The sequence below is a fragment of the Pleurodeles waltl genome, chromosome 5 (assembly GCF_031143425.1).
Source record: "Pleurodeles waltl isolate 20211129_DDA chromosome 5, aPleWal1.hap1.20221129, whole genome shotgun sequence".
NCBI lineage: Eukaryota > Metazoa > Chordata > Amphibia > Caudata > Salamandridae > Pleurodeles > Pleurodeles waltl.
The window spans coordinates 1,427,034,178-1,427,057,250 of NC_090444.1; the positions used below are offsets into that span (position 1 = coordinate 1,427,034,178).

The 23,073-nt window shown below is 43.4% G+C and overlaps 1 protein-coding gene across 6 annotated transcripts in view; it reads right to left on the reverse strand.

Annotated features, from left to right (window-relative positions):
- Nucleotides 1-23,073, reverse strand: part of FAM135A (family with sequence similarity 135 member A) — an 863,965-nt gene that overhangs the window by 303,558 nt on the left and 537,334 nt on the right. For all 6 annotated transcript variants that reach the window (XM_069235714.1, XM_069235715.1, XM_069235716.1 and 3 more), the window contains one exon: nucleotides 6,523-6,677. In XM_069235714.1, the coding sequence (XP_069091815.1) occupies nucleotides 6,523-6,677 (155 nt within the window). The remainder of the gene's footprint in view (nucleotides 1-6,522; nucleotides 6,678-23,073) is intronic.

The following is a 23,073-nucleotide window of genomic DNA, read 5'->3' on the forward strand; positions in this document are numbered from 1 at the left end:
TATGGGAATGATTACTCCCAATTTCACACAAAGGGTGTCACACTAGTGCACTGTGCCTGCAGCCAGGCTGATGCCAGGGATGTGGCGGCAGAGCTTCAAAGAGAAACTCTAGAAAATATCCCCTACCTCAAAGAAGGTGTGAGGTATTAAAATAAGATCCTCAGACCCGCTCATAAATCCACTTTCAGGACCTGTGCAAGGACTATCAGAGTACCGCCTGTTGCTGTGGCCTGCTGTGATGGATTTGCTGCCCGAAGCCTGCCTTGAACCCTCAGAGGTTTTCCCTGCTGCTTGATCCCTGTTCTACTTCTTTAACCCAGGACTACGAGAACTAATGCAAGTGCTAGTTGGCAGGCCTTCTGATGAGATCCTCAGGGACAGAAAAGGCTTTGTTTTTTTAAACGCTTTATTTTAAAATGTTGTAACATAACCGAGACAAATTCCAGAAGTCAAATATTCATGATCAGTTACAACATATTAGTCACTGTGCAGTAAGGTCGGGGTGATGAACATTAGATTGTACTGCCCCCGTGCCCATTCTAAAGTGCACTGTTTCTCAAATAGTGGGGTGTCAGCAGCTCCCCCCACGGGGGCTCGTAAGTCAGGGTCACATTCATCCACACATCACATGCCAGAAGGGATCTCTTTTCTGTTTATCCCTACAAACTCGGACGTGGGACATAAACATCCACCTGGCCATTTATGTGGGGTTCTTCTCCCTCGGGAGATGCCCCCTCGGATCCCATTGAGAGGGGCTGAGCTGGAGCCCCCTCCTCCAGTGCATTGGCATCTGGCGCTGCAGCCTCCTCATCCATCACATCTTGGACTTGGCAATCGTTCTCAAGTCGCTCATCAGTGCAAACTTCTTATATTTGTCTCAGTTCTGCCCAGGTCCATTCCTTTAAGTCCTTAGCCAATGCCTGAATCGTGGGTTTGTTAACAGAGGGCCAACGGATGGCCACTTCAAGCTTGGCTAGCAGGAGTCGATGCTATGCAAAACTACAGCACACTCTACCTTCCTTAGGGCATGGAATTAGATCCAACAGATAGTGCTTAGCTGTAGTTGCAATGCGGATACTGGTAGCGCACTGTATGCGACCCACCACACTGTGGCATACTGAGAAAGTTCCCCACAATTCCATATCATATGAGTGAACTTTGCACCCTCTCCCTTGCATCTCTGGCACTCATCTGATTGGGTGGAGTATACTGTCCTGATTCTGGTAGGGCCAAGGATGCAGTGCAGGACCCAGAATTAGCTAATTTACATCACACATTACTGGACACTTCCTTCACCAGGGTGGAGGTTCTATTCCACTCGGCTTCCCTGATGGGCTCTGGTATATCTGCCTCCCTGTCAACCCGCACCTGACAGGCAGCCTGTGGAATTATCCTCCTCTGTGCACCATCTGACCCCATGCTTCAACTACGCCGGAGTCCCAGAACACCTCCTAAAGGTCTAGTTTTAGAAATTTTAGGCCTACCCTACTACGCTTACCTGCCCACATCATGGCTACTAAAAGGCTATTGAGATTCCTAAATGTTCCCTGGGGAATCAAGCACTGCGAATTCTGCATGATTTAGAGGCATCTCAGGAGCAGCTCCATCTTTGCCAGGGAGATTCTGATCACCACTGATGGCGGTAGCGTCTGCGTAAAAGTCACTGAAGCATGCAACTCTGCTAATACCCTTCCCGCAATAAGGTAGTATTGGTTCCAATCATCTTGAAACTGAAGCTGGACCAAATCTGAGTGAGTCCTGACCCTTCAAGCGGTGCCTCTCAGTCTTGGAACCTTGGAAATGGTGCTGAAGGTGCCCAGATAGCCGAATTTCAAACTTAGGGATTAGAAATGTTTTGGGCTAAAAACCACTCTGAGAACCAAAAGACGACCGGGACCAACCTGTTTGTCTATTTTCCAGAAGTACATAATAGGTCAGTCTTACTTTGCTGCAGGTAAAACGGCATTTTGCTCAGCAGCAACAAATCATATTTGGTGGTTCTTCCTGGAACACTCATCAGCGACAGTCTTCTGACTCGTCCCGTTTGATATATTCAACTTCCAAGAAAAGAGACTAAGCCCTCATCACTAGTTTGGCGGTCACAACCACAGTGGTGGCGTACCCCCGAGCGTATTACAATGTTCCCATCGGCTGACCGGAGTGAACATTTCAATACGCGTTCCCGCCAGTCAATCCAGTGGGAACCGTGCTACGATATAGCAATCGGCTCCCTTAGAGCCGATTGCTATATCGTAGCATAGAGGGGGCCAAGCAGCACCCTCAGAATGCGCACTGTCTGCAAATAGCCGTGGAATGCACACTGTCATCAAAGCAGACAGTGCACATTCTGATGGTGCTGGTTGGGGGGCCCCTGCACATGTTCTCTACCAGCCTTTTTAAGGTGGGTAAACCACCATGAAAAGGCTGGCAGAGAACAAGGTCGTAACAGTCATAATTGGGCAGTCAGACCGCCCGGAGTGCAGTAATCCGGCTGTCAATGGAGTGTGGCAGTCTTTGTACCGCCACACTCGTAATGAGGCCCTAAGTACGAACATGGAAATCTTCACCACAACTTCATCTATTGGCTCCCCACTGACAACGCCTCCTCCTTAGACACAGCCTACAGACTTGTTTTGCTGAACTTTACATCCTCAGGCACTTCCCCCCGAAATTTCTTATAAGTCCAAAAGGAAGCGCCAGGGCCAACCCACTTTTTGTGTCTGATCCGTGCTCCACTGTGGCCAGCCATATTTTTCGAACATGGCCCAGTCTTGCACGACTAAATGTTCGCGTTTAGTGCTTTGATCTGTTAGGCACTAGTTTTTACATTAAAGTTTAAAAATTCATAAGGGTGGTTCTACTGATTGGAGTTTTGTTATTTTGGTGTCAAATAATATATTAAAATGGACTCTATTTTTGTAAATTGATGTGGGATTTTTCTTGTGTTTTCACTTTATTAATGTTTGTGTGCTGCATAACCACTTTACGTATAGCCTCTAAGTTAAACCTGACTGCCTTTGTGCCAAGCTACCAGATGGTTAAACAGGGTTTTGTGATTAATCCTGACAGGAATTATGGCTGCTGCTTGAGCAGGGTTAACTCTCACTCAACCAACAACCCAATTTCTTAAAATTGACATTTTCTCACCTAAATTCAATCCATACTAAAAACAATCACTCTATCACTGGTCTACTCCTGCTATATAAAACCACAGAGAGATGTGTGAAAATGCAATTAAAACGTCATGTACCCAACAACAATCTTGTTTGTCATTTTCATACTGTTACCAGTCCTGGTCACAGTCCTAAATGAGCCTTGTTCTCAGTGATCAATAGTGTCTATCTCAATTGTGATGAATGCAAAAGTCCTGTCTTTTTATCGTCCTGCAGACATGCTAATGTATCTTAAGATTCATTCACCAAAACCCATTCACACATTAAATGTAAACCGGGAAAGCACTGAAACGTGGACGGTACAAAGACATCTGAAATTGAATGTCCTCAAAGCAGAATTCCTGCTACTTGTCCCAATGATAAAAAATATGTATGGCAACACTTGATTAAATGAATTGAAAATTAAGTTATTACCCGTAAAAGGGCCAACTCAGATAAATGCATGGTTGCATTCCAGATAAAAACTGCAACCTGAAAGATCACATCCAGGCAATGGCTACATCTAACACATTCAACTTACAGAAATCCTCTAGAAAATATATCTATTTATATATGTATTCCTCCAGTGTTCTCTCCTTCACAAAAGATGACAGGCACTCCGTAAAAGTGCTTGGCAAAAGTTTATTCAAACAGATGGATACACAGAACGTGTTTCAGAAGTAACGCCTTTCCTGAAAAACGTTGCCATCTCGTCCCACCTTTCATCCAATCCCGTAATTCCTTACACACCTTGTGCTATATGAAGAGTGAACAAATACTTAACATATTTGCTGTCAAACAATTAAAATGTTCACATGGTTATTTTTATCTTTTTTTGTCAATTAAGATGCAATGACTTGGGCTCTCAATTCGCAATAACCACATGAGCTGGTGGGAGAAGCAGGTGCTGACAGTCCACCCCTGGGTGTATGGAACACGCATATAACCTTGTGGTTACTTTCTATTGCCAATATTTTTGTCATTTGGAGAGGAGACAAAGGGAGTGCCTTAGAAATTGTGAAGCAGATTAATTAGAGTGATTGGAATCTAAGTTTCACAAGCAATTTGAGTGACAGTGAGATAGACTTCTTGGATGTCAAAATCCAGGTGGAAGATCACAGATTGGAGACTACATTACATAGAAAGCCTAGTGCAGACAACAACATTTTACAGGCACACAGCTTTCATTCTACACCTCTGAAGGAGAGCATTCCATTTGGGGAGCTCCTTGGAACTTGGAGAGTATGCAGTACCACTGAGTTTCAAAAAAGTTAAAAACTAAATGGTTCAGAGGTTGAAGTGAAGAATAGAGGCTATAGGTAGGCTACTTTAAATAATGCAAGCAGAAAAGTGGGTATAAGTAGTAGAGAGGCTATCTTGTTTGGTGCACCAAAGAAAAAACACATGGGAAAGATGCAACATAGATTTATAGCAGCGTATAAGACCGCACATTCTGAGGTGGGAGCAGCATTGAGCAAACATTGGCATTTCCTCAAAAGCAATTCAGTGATAGGAGATGAAATGTCAAAGCGCCCACAATTAACTTTTCGAAGGGGCGGGTCCATGAGCATTCTGCTTGTAAGAAGTGACATCTGGAGGGAAAGAGGCGCACAGTTAAAATCTAGCAAAGGATTCAAGAATTGGTCTAGATGTAAAGTGTGCAGAAATGGTGAACGCATGAGAGAAGTGAAAATAGCGTGAAGAACTGAACTATCGGTAAGATAAGGGGTCAATATACACGCAAAAGTAATTTTGTTGTGTACATCTTGAAATGCAGTTGCCCCAAGATATATGTAGGGAGCACTATGTTACAGGTACATAAGAGGATCTTTCAGCACTTAAGGGCGATAAAAAACTGTGATACTTCATACCCTGTTGTTAGGCACTACCCGGAAACACACAGTGGGGTGGAGATGCCAAAAATCACCAGTATAGAGTTGATAATGGTACTGAATCCAATGCAAGAGGAGGTAACAGGGAAAAGAAGTTGAGAATACTTGCGTCAAAGTACATATTGACTTTTGACAGCAAAGAACCATATGGGCTAAATGGAGGGGAAGAACTGCACATGCATATTTAATGAGGAACATTATCTTATACAGTGGTGGATATTTTTAGAAATTGGTGTACGACTGTGTTGTTGCAATATAAAAATATTCTTTGCAACAGACAAAGTTGACATAACATGATGGGGAGCCGTTTTGCTATTTTAATAGAGTTTTTAAAGTATTTTCAGATCTGGAGGATGGTGGCTCGACATTTGAGAAGAGTGAAAGAGCTAATTATATCTATGTGAGGCCCGGTATACTTGTCACACGAGGATACTGTATCTTATGAGATCGAATATTGAGGATCATAGGATAGGAGGGAATAGTTTAGCCCACTTAGGCTTTATTATAAAACAGGATATGGTTCACAGGATTGAGTGGATGTGGCTCAATTGGGTGGAAGAATGAGTGCATCTTATTAATAATCTGCTAAGCAGCAGTGATGAGATACTGAACAGCAATACCAAGTGGCGAACTGTAATAGTGGAACCACTGATATGTATGTGTTGAATACATGAACGAGGAACATATTAGAACATAGCTGCTTAGAGAAATTGGGTAACCACATTTCTTTGTTGCGCCTGAAATACTGTAATCATTAGAACTTTTTTTAAGTTGGAGAAGGATAAATGTTAAATTGTGATTTGAGAACTATGTAATCACAGCACAATTTACAAAAAAGATAATAATAGTTATATAAACATTTTAATTGTTTGACAGCAAATATATTAAGTATTTTTTCACTTTTCATGTAGCACAATGAGTGTAAGGCAATATGGGATTAGATAGAATGTGGGGCAAGATAGTGAAGTTTTTCAGGTGGAGAAAGGCGTTACTGCCAAAACGCATTCTGTTTACCCATCTGTTTGAATACAATTTTGCCTAGCACATTTACGGAGTGCCTGACGTGTTTTGTGAAGGAGAGAAGACTGGAGGAGTATAGAGGAGCAGCACCACTGGAGGTACCGCTGACAGTTTGGAGCAAACGAGTGGAGATATATATTACTACAACAGAAATATCTGAACCTCTCCAAATGGAAGCCTGTCGCTTTAAGATCTACATACTTTCACTATAAGTCTACTTCACCCATGATGAGCGTTATGTACGCAGTTATTATATTTAACATTTGAAGATCTTTATCTATATCTCTCTCCCTATGTTAGTTTCCTCCATTTTGAAGCCTTTGACAGTATGATGCGGTCTTGTTTATGCTCCTGCATGTTGCTCAGCTCTCTGAAGGACTCCTGCACCACATTTGCATTGTATAAAACACAATTACTGACATTAGGTCTCTCAAAAATCAGGGTGCGCACACACTTACCTTCTGTGACAGAATCTAAATACCGGTCTTCAAATATTATAGGCAGTGAGTTAAAGTCTCCATCCAATTCACAGCATTCAATGGGGAGAGGTGGGAGAGTACTGAAGTATGTTGAGTTTTTGATGGCTGTAGACATCTGTAGATGGCTCTGAGCACTGCAAAAAAATTCAGTTTAAACTAATAAATAAGTCCAAATACTAAATGAACAGAAAAACACTATTTAAAAATCTTAAAAACAATGCTGTGAAAGAACTTGAAAAAAATAACCCTAGTACTTCCTGTGGATGACAAATCCATATAATTCATGTAAGAAACCCTCCAAATCAATTACTCGAGCTTCTATATTAAAGTCAACTTCAAGTATTTCAACACTGCTTTGAGCAATTGGTAGACTTTTTTCGATTTATGTATTTCAATACTGTTTCACGCAATTCAACATTTTGATGTGTGCAAGCCAAGAATACATTACACATAACTAGTAGGCTTTGACATGTGAACAGTATTGACTTCATTATGAACTGCTATCTTCCAGTGTGTTGCAAGAAAATATTTTCATGCAGACCGTCATTAATAAAAAGTGGATACTGTCTTGAGCAATGACAACAGATTTGAAGTATATTTAGGAATTAAGTCATATTGTGATGGGAAACTGATTTTTATTTTTACTTCTCGTGTCCCATTGTCCCTGTCCCAGGACCACCCTTCCCACCAAATTCCAACCCCAATGCTCTCTCCTCCTTTGCCCATTCCAGAGTGGTGCACGGATTTCACATGTCAGTGATGAACATAAAAAGACAGTGAATGCATTAACTGAATTAACCTCAGCCACTGCTAATTACTCTGGGTCGCATTACAGTCCATCAATTATTTGTTCATTGTGCCAGTCCAGACAAGAACTACTTTCATGCAAATCACAATTGATTCTATTCTGGTAGAATAATCTGGCCCGAAATGCTAGACTAGTTCCCTTCTGAAAAGGAAACAAACAATCCCAGATGTGTTTTGGCCTTTGTAACATCAATAGTGATTTACATGAGGCAGGTCTCTGTCTAGAATGGAGCAGAGGGCAAAAAGAAGATGGAGCGCAATGTAGCCCAGCCATCATTAGTAGATGAGTATAATAAAAAAATCAACCTATCAGTATGCCAGACGTGGGTCCTATGCTCATTGTACCACTGGACTTATGCTGCACTTCACTGAGAAGGCACAAAGTCTGAAACCTGCAGAGGACCTAACCTGGCAGGTCAGGCTGGACTGCTCCTATTAGAACGGAACGGAACTAGTAGCTAGACTCTGTCAAGGGTGCTATGGTGAGCTAACTCTAAGAGTCATGTTTTGCTATCATTAATCATGATTGAGCTCCGTATTGCATCTGCGGGAAACTCATCAGCAACCACAAATAAATAAGTCAAAGTTACTATACAGAGGTGGTTGATGCTATTTCGTCGCACATCCGAAACAAATAACTCAAAAAGTACTTAAATCATGTGTCAAGTCCTGTGAAGGGTGCCAACCTGGTTCGGGAACCCAACCACCACGGGTTTCGAGATGCACAGAACATAGGCGGTGCCCACCTATGTCATGTGCTGTAAAGTACAAACTGCAAGAAAAAAGAGCAACCAGGGCACTCCAAAATAATCAGTCCGAGATAAGTGTAGTTGCAGGAAATGCTTTAATCCTTTGTGCTGGGAAAATCCAATAATGCTCAATGATAATCATGTCCACATTTTAGGAAAGGCATATCAGAGTTTAGAAACAGCCAACACGGGTTTCGTCCACACTGACTTTTTCAAGGCTGGAAATAAAAACAAATGGGAATTCTTAAAACTAGAAACTCTACCATCCGGTAGGTATAAGAGACAACGATATATCAGATTGAAATTACATTTGAAGCAAAGAGATTAATGCATGGAATGCATAGCCCTTCGGCGTGCAAGGATGATCTTGATAGAGATACTCCCATTGTTGAAAAGCGGAGCACAAATATAGGGGGGGGACCTGTCACCCTTGTAAAGACGGTGAATAAAAGACAGAGATGAAGGGAATGAGTTTGAATTGGCGAGTGAAAATGTGAAGAGCCACCACGTGAATAATACGTGCAGTGAAGAGAGTGATTACCAGATATAGTATTAGAGAAAAGGGGAATAGTGCACATACTATATACAAGAATGGGACAAACAAAGCCCATGGATAAATTCACCTATAGGACTGCAGTGAGCTGACCAATTCTTAGAGTCCTTCCAAAGAAGCCATAGGCCGCGGTTCTCGATCTCAGAGAGGCCCAAAAGGAATACACACTTAAAGTTGTGAGATCCAAGTCATAAAGAAGTGTGAACGAGAAAAGAGAATCGGGGAGGGAGAAAGCAACTGTTATCCTACCACGCAAGAATGAGTAGTCCAGCAGTGTATAGAGCCGTCCCTTGCAGTGTAGGGAAAGATGTAGTCTTCCAAATCAGTATAAACTGTAGGCATTGAGTATAGCCATAATTAGGAAAACTCTGTGTGAGTGGCCAACAATTAGACCCAGCCTGTAATTATGGAAAGAAAGTAAAACATTTAAGAGGCGACAAAAAGTGAGGCAAAGTCACGTGTATACATGAGGCATATATTAAGATAGCTTCAATAAAGTGCGCCAAAAGGAAATGCAGAAATTGGTGCATGAGCGAGAAATTGAGCAGAAAAATGACCTGCCATATACGGAAAACCGGCACATTAATGTCCTCGAACGCTGTAGCAAAGAGGGTGAAAAAATAATAATAAATGGGCAGTATACCCAATAGAATGTAACACACGTAATTCCTAAGGCAGCTGCTTAGATAAACTAAATAAGCGCCAGTATGTAAAAACATCCTGGTTATCGGGGTCTTAAGCTTAAAATACGTGACCATGAATAAAGATAATTACCAAGATAAACACTACAATAATAAAAAACAAAGGGAACCTCCCATTACGCGTCTCCCATTAATCCAAGGTCGACCACTATGTGTAAAATGCACAAAAAACAGCACTTGGTATGCCCCCTTACCTGTACTCTCCAAGTCCGAGAGTCAGGAAACGCAGCGTGTCTGCTCAGTTGCAGCGCATAACGCTGCCTCATTTACATGAAAAATGCCCCGGTGAGTGTCGGCGTCTAAATACGCGCACTACACCTACGAAATAGAAGGAGGACTCAGAGTCTATAAAAGTGAAAACGAGCACAATCCACTCGTCGTTCATGGCTCTCAACGGGCGCCATTTTGAAGGTAGTATACGCTAAGCCAAGGCAATAATAGTAAATACTAAGATACTAAAAATATTAGTCATAGTGGGTACTAACTACATATAGGCTAGCATACCTTAGTCAGAGTGGATTCACTAAACTAATGTACATGTTAATGTAATTAAGCGCTCAGAAGTAACCACAGTATCCCTTGTGGTTTATTAAAAAAAAAAACGTAAATTTATAAATTGCTTTCTTCTTGAATTTATTTGTATTTATCCATTTTAGGGACCTCGTTGTATTGATGTTCTTCTCTGTGTTCAGTTATTTGTCTGTGCCTCTTGTTGCAAGTCTTCGTTATTAAAGAAGTTTACTTTGCAACATTACAACACAGTACTAATCAGTGTCCCTATATTGTACTAATACAGATTCTGACCTCAAGCCCTTAACAGGGATTTGCCATTTAATTCTAACCCTGAATGATGATTTCAAATTTGCACCGTCATGGTCACTTTTCTTCCATCGTAAGGCTGCAAACCCCTGCCCACAATGGGCCTTTTTATAATAATAATTTAAAAACAAGGATTTGCAATGCAATAGGTCTCGCATTTGCTGGAGTTAGAGCTATTGGTGTTGTTAATTGATAACTGGATCTTTCTTGCCACATAAATTGGTCAACCCTGCTTAATAATTTGGTCTTTTCCTGCCACCTAATTCCAGTGGCCCTGCATATAACTAAAGCACTCTTCCATTTACCTTCTTCCTCTTTCTGCAGCAAAAAATGAAAATATTGCCATTTAGCATCCTAATATAAATCTGCCATGCTAATTCCAATAGAATACCACTTTCCCCATCCCACTATCAGAGTTGTTAGTTTGCTGACACAATTTCCAAAATGGATTAATACTAATAAGATGGCCAAAAAATAAATATGGATAAATACACACAGAAATGTGAAAGAAATGCCATAAAACCGGGAGCCCCATTTATAATCAGGTCTGGAGAGCTTCGTCCATATAAGACTTTCCTCATTGTGTGTAAATTGGACATATTTATAGCCCTTTCGTGTCATCATGTGCCTCTAGTCAACATCCTTATCAATCCGGCAGGTATATGTATGTAAAACCTGCTCTGAACAGCATCCCAGCAGAAGTGGTGCAGCTGAAAACCAGACAAGAGAAGATAGTTTTGTAGGTTGAGGATCTCCTTCGAGGTTTTTATCTGTGCACAGCTGGCTGTGTCATTCTTTTATAGCTGATAAAACAATGCAGCACGTTTAACCTGCCATTTAAGGAGAAATAAATAATTCCTGTTTGATGGGTAAGCCCTTCATAAGTAGTGACAATGAGTGCTCAAAAAGGTTTCAGACACAGATCTTATTATAGCACCAAATATTAAAGTGTGGAGCAGGGGTCCAAGCAGGGACGGAGGGAAAGTTACACCGACTGGAAGCAGCAAAGTGAACAGGAAGAAGTCAACATTTATATAGTTTGAGCTTTGAGACGTCTCCAGGTGTTGATAATCAATGACGATTCCTGAACTTGTAATTGCAATTTTCGTCAGCCGATATCTGCAATTTCAGTTCCGTCACATCCAACACTATCTGGTAATGGGCTCATCAGCCAGGTACAACTTGGTTAAAGTGGCACAGTGTGCAGGGCTAGAAATTAAGGTAAATGTGAACTGGTGGATTTTCAAGGCGCCGTCTTAAATGTTCACAAACTTAAAGAAACTAAGGCTATAACACCTCAACACTGCCAAAGTATTATAAATAAGCAATACAACAACGAGGCTGGGACGCAGTAATTATCATAACAACTTGAGTCACAATATACCAACTCTGCATAAACAGTCGTTTTACTACTTAATATCCTAGTTTTAGCTTAATAAAAAATATTAGGCACTGGAATAAAGAGAACATAATAGTTAAAAAACGTAGCTATGCAGGAAAAGCATTTGTACATAAACAAGTTAGGAGTAAGTGGAAACAAAGCACTCAATGGGAGTGTAATGTTGCCCTCTCCAGGCCCTGGCTCCAAACGCTAGTTTCAGCAGGAAGGCTGTCAGACAAATATGCTATTCTGCTGATGAATGACTAACTCGGGCCAGAGGGGAAATGACATCACAGAGTCAGGCCATGTTCTCTCCTACTAGAAGTAAAAGTTTATTAGCGGATCCTACACAACAGCGTGATTGCATGATGTAGAAAGGGTGCACATGACGGCCATGCTCAGTGTGGCTACTTTGTGAGTAAACCAGTGCTTACGAAATCCCATGAGGGAAACACGTGCCTGAAAAGCTTCTTCAAAACAAGCACTGCACTCCCACTGTTTCCCAGGGAGCTGCTCGTAAATATTTACAGCACGGCACAAAATAGAAGTAAATGCCTGCTGCTTTCTGCTGTTAACGTGCTATGAAAGAGCTATGAAAAATAGCCTACATCATTTAAATGTCAATAACACGAAGGACTGGCTGGTAATGGATGCTCGCGAATTCTTTGGATGAAAGCACATTTAAAATGTTCTTTCAAAGAACGATTACACACAAATGTAAATAAAAACAAAATCAGCCAAGTGAAGTACATTGTTGCCCTCACCAACCTACAACGATACTGCGTCTTTCACAATACGAACACTCAGCGATCTGTCTAATGCGCGGGCACGGAATGTTCTGAGGAAGCAAATACAGAGGCGCACAACAGAAACAAAAGGATTTTAACAGTTGTATTAGTGGCATTCCAGAAGGTGTTTTCTCTCTCTTTCTTCCTGGATACTTTGTCCTTCTCCCTTTCGGTTCACCTCACTTAACATGCTAAAGCCATAATTATGAAAAAGCGTATAAACTCTAGGTGGTCTGCAGGGGGCCTTATGCAGGTCCCTGCACTCCAGCGATGCATGACCTCCACCCTTGGAGGGGGAAGGGGGCGAGGGGCCTAATAGATTGGGGAGGGTCATTCAGTCCAATGCCAATGAATATCTATGAGGGGGAGACTGAAGGTACCCTATTACATTGCGAGTGCGGGTGGGAGGGGGCATTTTTTTGCGATACACCGCTGTGGAGCGAAGGGCGGGTGACGGCTGAGCTGTGAAGTTAGGCCAAAGGAAGGGGGGCTCACTGCACGAGCAACATGCCAGCAGAAGAGTGTGCTTTTATGCAATTGTGCTCGTGTTCATGTTGACATTCGAATAATCAACATCTATAATTATACATGAGATATGCGGGCTGATCATGTCACTGTCTCACCGGGGTAATCCGATACTTGTAGGTGAGCATTGTGCAATCATTTATTTCAAGCTGCCAGCTACTCGTCTCATAAATACACAGCAAACATAAAAAACAAGAGAAGTTAAACACTGAGTTGGCTCTCCAGTCACGGAAACTACCGCTCCATCTCCCTCCCCTTTCCTTGCCAAAGTCGCAGAGAAACTAGTCATCGCCCGCCTATCCACTCTCGACCCCTCACAATCCAGATTCTGCAATAACCACAGCACGGAAACCGCCCTCATCGCATGCACTGACGACATCAGGACCAGAGTCGACAAACGCAAGTTCGTCGCACTCATCTTCCGTGACCTCTCCGCAGCCTTTAACACTGTCACCACACACACTCCGCACACGTCTCCACAACATAGGAATTCACCACAAAGCCCTAGATTGGCTCACCTCCTTCCTCACCGACCGGACACAAAAAGTCTGCCTTCCAATCCACCGCCACCAAAATCATCTGCAGAGTCCCCCAAGGGTCCTCCCTCAGCCCCACACTCTTCAACATTTACATGATCCCCTCACCAACACTCTCCGACCACACGAAATCACCATCCTCTCTTACGCAGACGACACCCAACTCATTCTCTCCCTCACCCACAACCCCACCACCGCCAAAACCAACCTACACGCCACTCTCCTCAACACCGTCAACTGGATGACGACAAACCACCTCAAGCTCCACTCTGACAAAACCGAAATTATCATCTTCGGCCCCAACAAAACCATATGGGACGACTCCTGGTGGCTCACCACCTTAGGCCCCGCACCCAACCCCGCAAACCACGCACGCAACCTCGGCATCATCCTGGACCCCTCCCTCTCCATGACTCAGCAAAGTCAATGCTGTCCCCTCCTCCTGCTTCCACACACTCCGCTGAAAAAATCCTTCAAATGGATCCCCTCCGAGACCAGGAAGACAGTCAACCATGCACTCATCAGCAGCAGGCTAGTCTACGGCAACACCCTCTACGCCGGCACCACACAAACTCAGACACAAACTCCAGAGAATCCAAAACACGGCCGCACGCCTCGTCCTGGACCTCCCCCACCACGAACATATCTCCCCACTCCTCAAAACCCTTCACTGGCTCCCCATAGACAAGCAAATACCTTTCAAGATCCTCATCCACGCACACAAATCCCTGCAAAACACCGGCCCGACCTACCTCAACGAAAGAGTGAACTTCCACACTCCCACCAGCAACCTCCGCTCAGCCGACCTCGCACTAGCCACAGTTCCCCGCATCCAACAAACCACCACTGGACGCAGGGCATTCTCCTACCTCGCCCCCAAAATCTGGAACTCCCTACCCACAAAACTCCGCAAAACCAAAGACCTCCTGCTCTTTAGAAAGAGCCACAAGACCTGGCTGTTCGAACAGTAACCCCCCCCACCCCTTTGTCAAGCGCCTTGAGACCCTCAGGGGTGAGTAGCGCGCTCTATACATTCTTTCGATTGATTGATTGACCAGCACTCGCGTCTGTGATGATCTAATTGACAATTGTATTTCCAGTCACATAAATATGACGCAGTCCACGCAGATGATATGAAAATATTTTGTCATCGTAATGTAATGCTTGTCAGCTAACAAGGGCACCGCCGTGATCGTACATGAAATTACACCTCGGCGCGTATCCATTGTAAAGCACGGCTCGCTCATCTCTCTCTGAACCAGCGCACAATTACATGAAAGTAGCCTTCCCTTACCCAGCCTGTGCATGACAGACGCCCTCCCACAATAAGCCGGACTCACATCTAACTCTATCTGAAGTCAAACATTGACTCAAACATGCCCATCTGCCAGTGTATCATCTCACTAGCCAACCAAGCGTGGATTTGGAGAGAAGAAGCAAGTTTCTGTTGGAGTGTAACTTTTATAATCAATATTAACATGAAAAGTTTGCCATGTAATGTCTAATAAAACTGCATAAAATGTGTTAATGTAGTACTAGTGCACGCGTTTGAAATGTGCCCATGGGGGGTGGCCACCCATGTATATGATGACTAATGAAGCGGACTAATAATGAATCAATAATGTCCTCATGTCTGGTTTTGTATTAACGTATCCTAATTAGAGTCATGTATTAAGGTTCTGCTAAATTAATCACTAGGCCTTAGATAGCAAGGGTCTGGGCCTAGCTGCCTGGTCTCATATTAACTGTGTTTTCTAACAAGCAATGTGCTGCTTCCTGAAGGACACAGAGCTGTACTTTTCCAGAAGCTAGAGATATGTGTGTGTAGCCGTAGTAAATTCTTTCTCATGAGACCCGACTTGCTCAAGGAGACATTCTTGCCGAATGCAACAGTAATTCGCAACAGGTGCAAGGTCACCAGGGCTAAAAGGCAATGGAACTTCTGACTGGAGCGACAAGTGTAACTTTTCTTACCTGACGTTCTACCCGTTGAAGACGTCAATCACAGGAGTCCATAAACTGCATAGAACTGTCTTAGGTGAATATTCTAGTAAGGTGTGTGACGGATTATTGGACAGAGATAACGATGCACCAAATATTGCCCAATGGGAAATTAGCGACTTGTTCGACAACTTTGATATAACGGCGTGACACAAGGAGAAATCGGCCATTACCGGACATTCCACCGACCCATTACTTGCTATCCCTTGCCCTTCTGAGAGACTTTGTCTTATACTTTAATCCATCCTCATCTTATTCCTTGCCTGATACTTACTTCTCCTCCTTATGAGGGAAGAGTTTCTTGCTATGCCCTACTGAGACTTACCTGTTCTATCCTGGCTGATGGCAAATCGACTGATGTCCCGAGGACGAAGACTGATCCTGCATGCTGACCCATTTGGATGGGTAACTATCTGCTGATGAATTGTAATTGTCTGTTTGCCTTTTCTTTCTAGGTACCAACTGCTCTTTTGATAGAAGCCATAGTTAGATGTTTTCCAAATTCATGTTGCCAAATAGTTTTGCATTAAGTCCAACATGCTGATGCTAATTAGAGGTTAGTTAAGGAGTTCACTAATATCGGGTGCAATTAGACAAGTAATTGAATCTTTGCTTTGTTGAATAATATACTAATGATACTCTACTAAAGTTGACTCATGTTAACGTCGTGTTTTCTTCTAATGTTCATGACCTATGCTTTGATAAAGTCTTATTCGAGTTGCCAAGTTTTAGTAGTATTGATGTGTTTATTGATGTTGCGACTAATAAATATAATAATAGAGTGTAACTAATAGGGAATAAATATCCTAACTCTTACTAGATTTGTGTGGTTATTCATGGCTGAAAGGTCATGGTGTGGTTCATTCTTATGTGTTATTGATTAGTTTGATTGACTAGTTATTGTGAATATTGATTAGGTTATTGATCTATTGATTGAAATGCTAAATGGATATCTTGTTCTGGAAAGTCCCCAAACGTGGTCAAAAGATTCATTGGCCTAAAACAAGTCCCCTTGTAAGTTAAAGTAACATGGTTTGGACACGTTATCAGTTCTGGTAGCAGAGGACGGTTCCGGCCTTTGGGGCCGTAGGACGAGGGACCATTGTTTGAAAATTGTTTTTGAAATAATGCAAATTGAGGAGACGATGTGCCCCTAAATACCAAATGACTTTCCCGGAATCTCGAAGCTTGCCAGAGTGAGTTGGGTATGTTCTCGGCGTTCTAGCAATAGTATGAGTGATGTAGGGTTTGCGCTTGCACAGCTTATGCATACCGCAGGTGAATTGTGAAGTTTGTGAGAATTTTAGGCCAAGTGATGTTTTAGTAGGAGTGTGCGTACTCCGCAGTGTGAGAGTAGGGAAGTCGGCGAACTTCATGTGAGTGTGGCGCTTTGTGCTAAAAAATTGTCCACGTGGTTCTTGGTGATGTACAGACCCTGCGTGGTCTAAGACACCGGAGTATATTGATGGTTTATGTTGTAATTTGCGCAGTTTAATAGGTCAATCGGGCGTGGTTGACGAGTCGAGTTTGAGTCAAAGTGAGTGAATGAAAACTTCAATGGAGATTTGGTGAGTTCTAAAGTGCACTAGGACAAACCATTGACAAGTCGAGAGCAGAATTTGCGGGTCAAATTTTGCTTGCGAATGCAGGATCTGAGGAGAGAGTAGCGGCTGAGGCTAAAAGCAAAATCTCTGTAAAGTTCTGAAGCGATTGTATTATCCTTCCTGTAGTAAACCGGCAAATTTTAAGTTTCTGTTAGTGCTTGCAATATCTTGCATTAGTTCTTGTGTGAATCGAGAGTGAGGGAGACAAGCCGCAAGACTTTGTCAGCTGCAGTGTGTGCGAGTGTGACGTCATTGGAGCCACGCTGGGATAGGTCAGCTAGTGATGAGGGTCGCGCACAGATTGGCAGCCGTCCGTGAGAGGCAATTGGGAACTGAAGGTAGGCGAAGAGAGTTCTGGGAATTAAAGTCACTTCCTGATTCAATTGTGAACAAAATAAAAGACGCAAAAATGACGTTTTTTAAGGCACTAAATAGCGCTTTATGGGGAGATGTGTACATTACCACGAGTGTGGGGGAGCCTACACCGCCAGAGGATACTCCGGCTTATGCCGTAATGGAAGAGAGGGGAGTCGCGCCATGTCTTTGGCTAAAGCAATGGTGCAAAATGACAGAGAAAGATGGGTCTTTGGCGTTTCCGGAGCACGGAACTTTCAATATAATGATTTTGGAAAATTTGCCGAAGGTGCTAAATGAACAAAAGTCACCTCCGAGGCCAGCGCAGTTAAGGCGTTAGCAATTTGGGAACTGATGGTCATACGACAACGGCAACAGAAATTTGAGAGGAGAATGAGGAAAGCAGAAAAGACGCTAGCGGAGGCTAGGTGGGATAGCGAGCACAGGATGTGGAGAAGGGAGATAATAGATGGAGTTAGGATGTTTCCGGCAAAAACACAGGAGGCTGGAATTCAAGGAGCGAAAGCCACGTGTAAAACGGATAAGGGGTCTAGCAAAGAAAAGGAGACTAAAAGGTCCTGGGCAGAAGCAGATGACTCAGATTATGATGAGTTCCTTAATCAGTTGCTACATGATCGACCTCCACCATATGCCCTAGATGACAATAGACCATGTACTAGTGCAGGCAGTCGCCAGCCGCCATATCCTTACCTATCACAGTTGGTCCACCAGTACCATTGTATGCACAGGCAAAGCCTGGTGTATGTGATCAGAGAGTAATGATGCAAGAAATGACAAGAGGAGGGTTCGCAGGGAGCTCTCAAGGGATGACTCCAGTGGAACAGACAATAGAAAGATCCAGGTCCTTGTTAGACTTCAGTCCGATTGGGGTTCCTCCAGATACCATGAGACAATCAGGTTTGGGACTGCTGACTCCGCAGATCTCAAGTGCGAATGTACCGCAAACATCGATGATGCAGGCTGGAAATATCTTGTTGCAAGGTTTAACTGTGCAACAATTGAACGAATGGTTGGGCAAGTTAAATTCACCACAGACTACTCCAGCAACAACAGAGCAGGCGGAAAGAAATGAATACCTGAATTTTGTAAGGTTGGGCATGGAGGCAGCTGAGCTAGTAGAAGGGAGTATGGGGGTGAATAGACTAGAGTCATACACTGAAGCGGAATTGAGGTATCTGTGCCCAAAGATAACTAAAGAAGTGAGCAAAGTGCACCAGAAATTGGCAAACCTGGCAGATAAATACAGCATAGGCTTAGACAATACTAAACATCTGAAGAGGAGTTACAGGTTAGACTTTGAGCCTAAGGATTTTGATCACATGAGGTCTACTGGGATGAAGGCACAACTTAAAGAAATATTGCAGAGTGCACAAGTTTGGGGAGCCTTAGAGAAGTGGGAAGGCAGATGGGCAAAGAAAAGAGATAAAAGGAAAAGTGACTGTTCGGAGAAGCAGCAGCAGGCGAAACCAGTGCCTGATACTGGTACAATAAAGATGTTACCAATGAGAGAGACGGCAGGAGGTGTTCTTGTCTATGTCACAAATGATTTCCCCAGAGTGGTACCAGCAGACAGATAGGTTTGTGAAGCTTGCAAAGTGTCTTTGGGAAGACCTGAATACGCTGTTTGAGATTATAGTTTCAGCTAACTTGTGGCTTGAGTGCAAGAGGAGTGTGGATTGGCCAACAGCGGAGCCGGCAAGGGACAGAGACACAGGAGCACCGTCTCCTGGGGTGATGAGGTACTACTATAAGGTGATTGAGTTTTTGAAGCAGAAGGTGTCGCCGCAAAACATTGATTGGCAAAAGATTGATCGAACGGCACAGGAAGCCAACGAGTCGATACACGCCTAATATGAGAGGTTGTTGAAAGCGTTCAAGCACTACAGTGGTACAGAGGTCACAGAGGCAAAGGACATGAACCACCTTGTGTTCAGATTTGTTGAGGGATTGAGACCAGAGATTAGCCAGATGATTAAGAATCATTTGACCTGCTGGCAAGCAAAGCCAATTGATGAGGTATTGCAGTATGCAAAATACTGTAGTGACGAAATTGAGTTGAAGCAGAGAAAGTTGAAGGAGAAGGTGATGGTAATGCAAATTAAGGCAGTGCAAGCAGGGATGCAGGGAAATGGTTTACAGCAGATGGTTCAACAGCCGCAAGGAAACAGGATGTTTCAGACACAAGTGAGAGGCAGAGGTCGAGGAGGTTTTGTGAACCGTGGTCCAGATCTGAATACTGTAGTGGTTGAAAATGATGTGCAGGGGATGAAGAAGGTGTTAGCTTGTCATGCTTGCGGGGGCGTCGGACACTGGAAGCGGGAGTGCCCGATGATGGTGCAGGAGGGTGTTGTTCAACAAAGCAATGATGTCAATGCATTCCAAAATGTTAAAGGACCAAGAATGAGGGGTCAAAATCCAAACTTCCAGAATAACATGGTTCAGATGCAGGGTCTTCAACCCATGCAACAAGTGCAGATGCCACGTGTACAACCAGTGCAGATGCAGCAAGTGCAACAGCAGATCCCCGTGGTACCTAGACAGCAAATGCAGTTGCCCTTAGCACCAATGGGACGGCAACAGGTGATGCTTCCTCCACAGGTCAAGGGATGAGTCAAAATAATGCAGTACAACAGTTCCCATTGCGTGGTGAGAATGGAATAAACAATGAATGTTCGGATGACAGTTTAAATGGCGAGGAGTGTAGGCTTGCAGAATCCCTAGAAGTAGATCAGAGAGGGCCCTATGTGCAAGGGAAGGTAATGGGTCACAAAGGCTCATTTTTGGTTGACACAGGAGCTACGTGCTCTACAGTTAGAAGTACAGAAGTTCCGAAATTGCCTCTTTCGGGACGTACAATAAAGGTAGTAGGTGTGGCGAATCAACTCAACTAACCTGATTACAGATTCGGTTCAGGTTGAGATTGGTACTTTTCAGGGATTGCACAGATTTGTGGTTTGTGACTCAAGTCCGGTGTCCCTACTGGGAAGAGACTTACTGTGCAAGACGAGGTGTTCTATCACCTGTTCTAATGAAGGGATTGAGGTGCAGACAAACAGTGACGATGAAGGGGATGACGGACAGATCTCAGAGCCTGAGACGGAGACCACAGATGAGGAGTACCCCCTGATAAGCTTCTTCCCAATGTTCACAGTGACTGATCTGCCAGAGGATTTTCAGGGGACAGCAAAGGAGAAAGTGTGGGATTTGACAGGAAAGGACGTGGGACTGATAAAAGGAGTAGAACCAGTTAAGGTCATTGTAAAGCCAAATGCTGTGTTTCCCCAGGTACTGCAGTACCATATGGCGCAAGATGTCCTCATACAGGTAACACAGATAATTGCAGACTTTGTGAAGCAAGGAGTTTTGAAAGAAGTGACAAGCAGTCCATGAAATTCACCTATAATGGGACTGAGAAAGCCTTGTGGGAAGGTTCAAATAGTACAAGACTTGAGGAAAATCAACAACATAGTGGTGAAATGTTGCCCAGTGGTGCCAAATCCAGCTGTGATCATGTTCCAGGTTCCATGTGATGCAGAATGGTTCGAAGTTGTTGATTTGTCCCAAGCATTCTTTTCTGTGCTTCTTCATGAGGACAGCCAGTTTCTTTTTAGTTTCAAATTCTTCGATAAAGTCTACAGTTGGTGTCGAATTCCCCAAGGGTTTTCGGAATCACCTTCAATTTTCAATCAGATACTGAAGAAGGATTTTGAGTCATTGGAATTGCCTTTTCAATCGACTCTAGTACAGTACATTGACGATTTGTTGATTGCATCCAAAACGAGAGATGATTGCAAGTACGATACCATTGCCTTACTAAACCACTTGGGAAAGAATGGGCATAAGGTGTCCCCAAAGAAGCTGCAATATTGTCAGAAAGAGGTGAAATACTTAGGTCATCTAATTGAGAAAGAGTGGAAAATATCCAAGGAAAGAGTGACCGCCCTATTACAGATGAATCCCCCAACGACACGGAGAGACGTTTGGATGTTTCTGGGATTGGTGGGCTACTGTCGCCAGTGGATCCAGAACTTCTCAGTCATCTCCAAGCCATTGGTAAGACTGACGGTTAAGGATGGGCCAGATGTCATAACTTTGTCAGAGAAAGAGATGAAGGTGTTCATTGAGCTAAGGGAGTGTATGTGCAGGGCTCCAGCTTTAGGTATGCCTGATTACACAAAGCCTTTTGTTTTGTTATGAATGTGATGCATGTTCTTTGTCTGTTCTGACACAGGTCCATGGAGGTGCAAACCGACCAGTAGCATATTTTTCAGCTACCTTGGACCCAGTCGCAGCAGCCTTACCAGGTTGTCTGCCTGCGGTAGCAGCAGTTGGTCAAAGCCTCGCACAATGTGAAGGCATAGTATTGGGCCATCCTTTAACAGTTAAGGTCCCACACTCAATTGAGATCTTGTTAACCCATACCAAAACGCAGCATATGACAAATGCAAGATTGACAAAATATGAAACGATCATATTGGGGTCACCAAATGTAACTTTGAAAAGATGTACAGTGCTGAACCCGGCAACTTTACTTCCAAATGAAAATACAGAAGTTGAGGATGCTGATGATGTAGAACATGATTGTCTTGAGGTAACAGAAATGTGCACCAAACCGAGACCTGATATTAAAGATACCCAATTGGAAAAAAATGACCACATTATCTTTGTTGATGGCTCATGTTTGAGAGACTCAGTAGGAGTGCTGAGAGCAGGATACGCTGTGTGTTCAATCACTGGTATCCTGGAAGCGTCCTGGCTTGAGAGAGTGTATTCTGTTCAAGTAGCTGAATTGGTTGCTCTTACTAGAGCTTGCCATGCCGCTGCCGAATTGAGAGTGACTATCTATACTGATAGCAGATACGGATTTGGAACTGTTCATGATTTTGTCCAGCTATGGTCACAGAGGGGTTTCCTGACCTCTTCTGGTTCTCCAGTGAAAAATGGTGAAAGAATTAAGAAGTTGTTGTACGCGATTCGTTTACCTTATGAAATTGCCGTGGGGAAATGGATATGCGGATCAAGTCGCAAGGTTTTGCGCATTGAACTGTATATCGTTCAAGGATCAGTGGGAATTGTTACCTGAAACAGAAAATGAGACATGCACAGGTTACACTTTAAGGGCGGTTGACACGTTAGAAGAATTGAAATTGTTGCAGGGACGTGCCAGCAGAGATGAGAAACGCTCTTTGCTTAAGATGCAATGTGTAAAAAGACCAGGTGATTTGTGGGTTTCAGATGAGGGGGAAATGGTTTTGCCGAACAGTCTCCTGTCACAGTTTGCAAGGTTTTACCATGGGCAAGCACATATTGGGAGAGATGCCATGATCAGATTGTTCAAGATTCACTGGTTTAACCCAATATTCAGACAAGCCGCAGAAGTGATTTGTCACAGGTGTATCATCTGTCAGCAGATAAATGCGGGGAAAGGGACAGTGGTGAATTTGAGCCACATTAGGAAAGCAGGAGGGCCATTTAGCAGACTGCAACTGGATTTTATTGAGATGCCCATGTGTGGAGGATGTGTTGGTGATTGTGTGTATCTTTAGTCACTGGATTGAAGCTTACCCTACACGCAGAAATGACAGTCACACAGTAGCAAAGCTGCTGCTCAGGGAATTGATTCCACGTTTCGGGTTTCCGATCTCTTTAGAATCAGATAGGGGAAGTCACTTCAACAATGAGGTGGTTAAG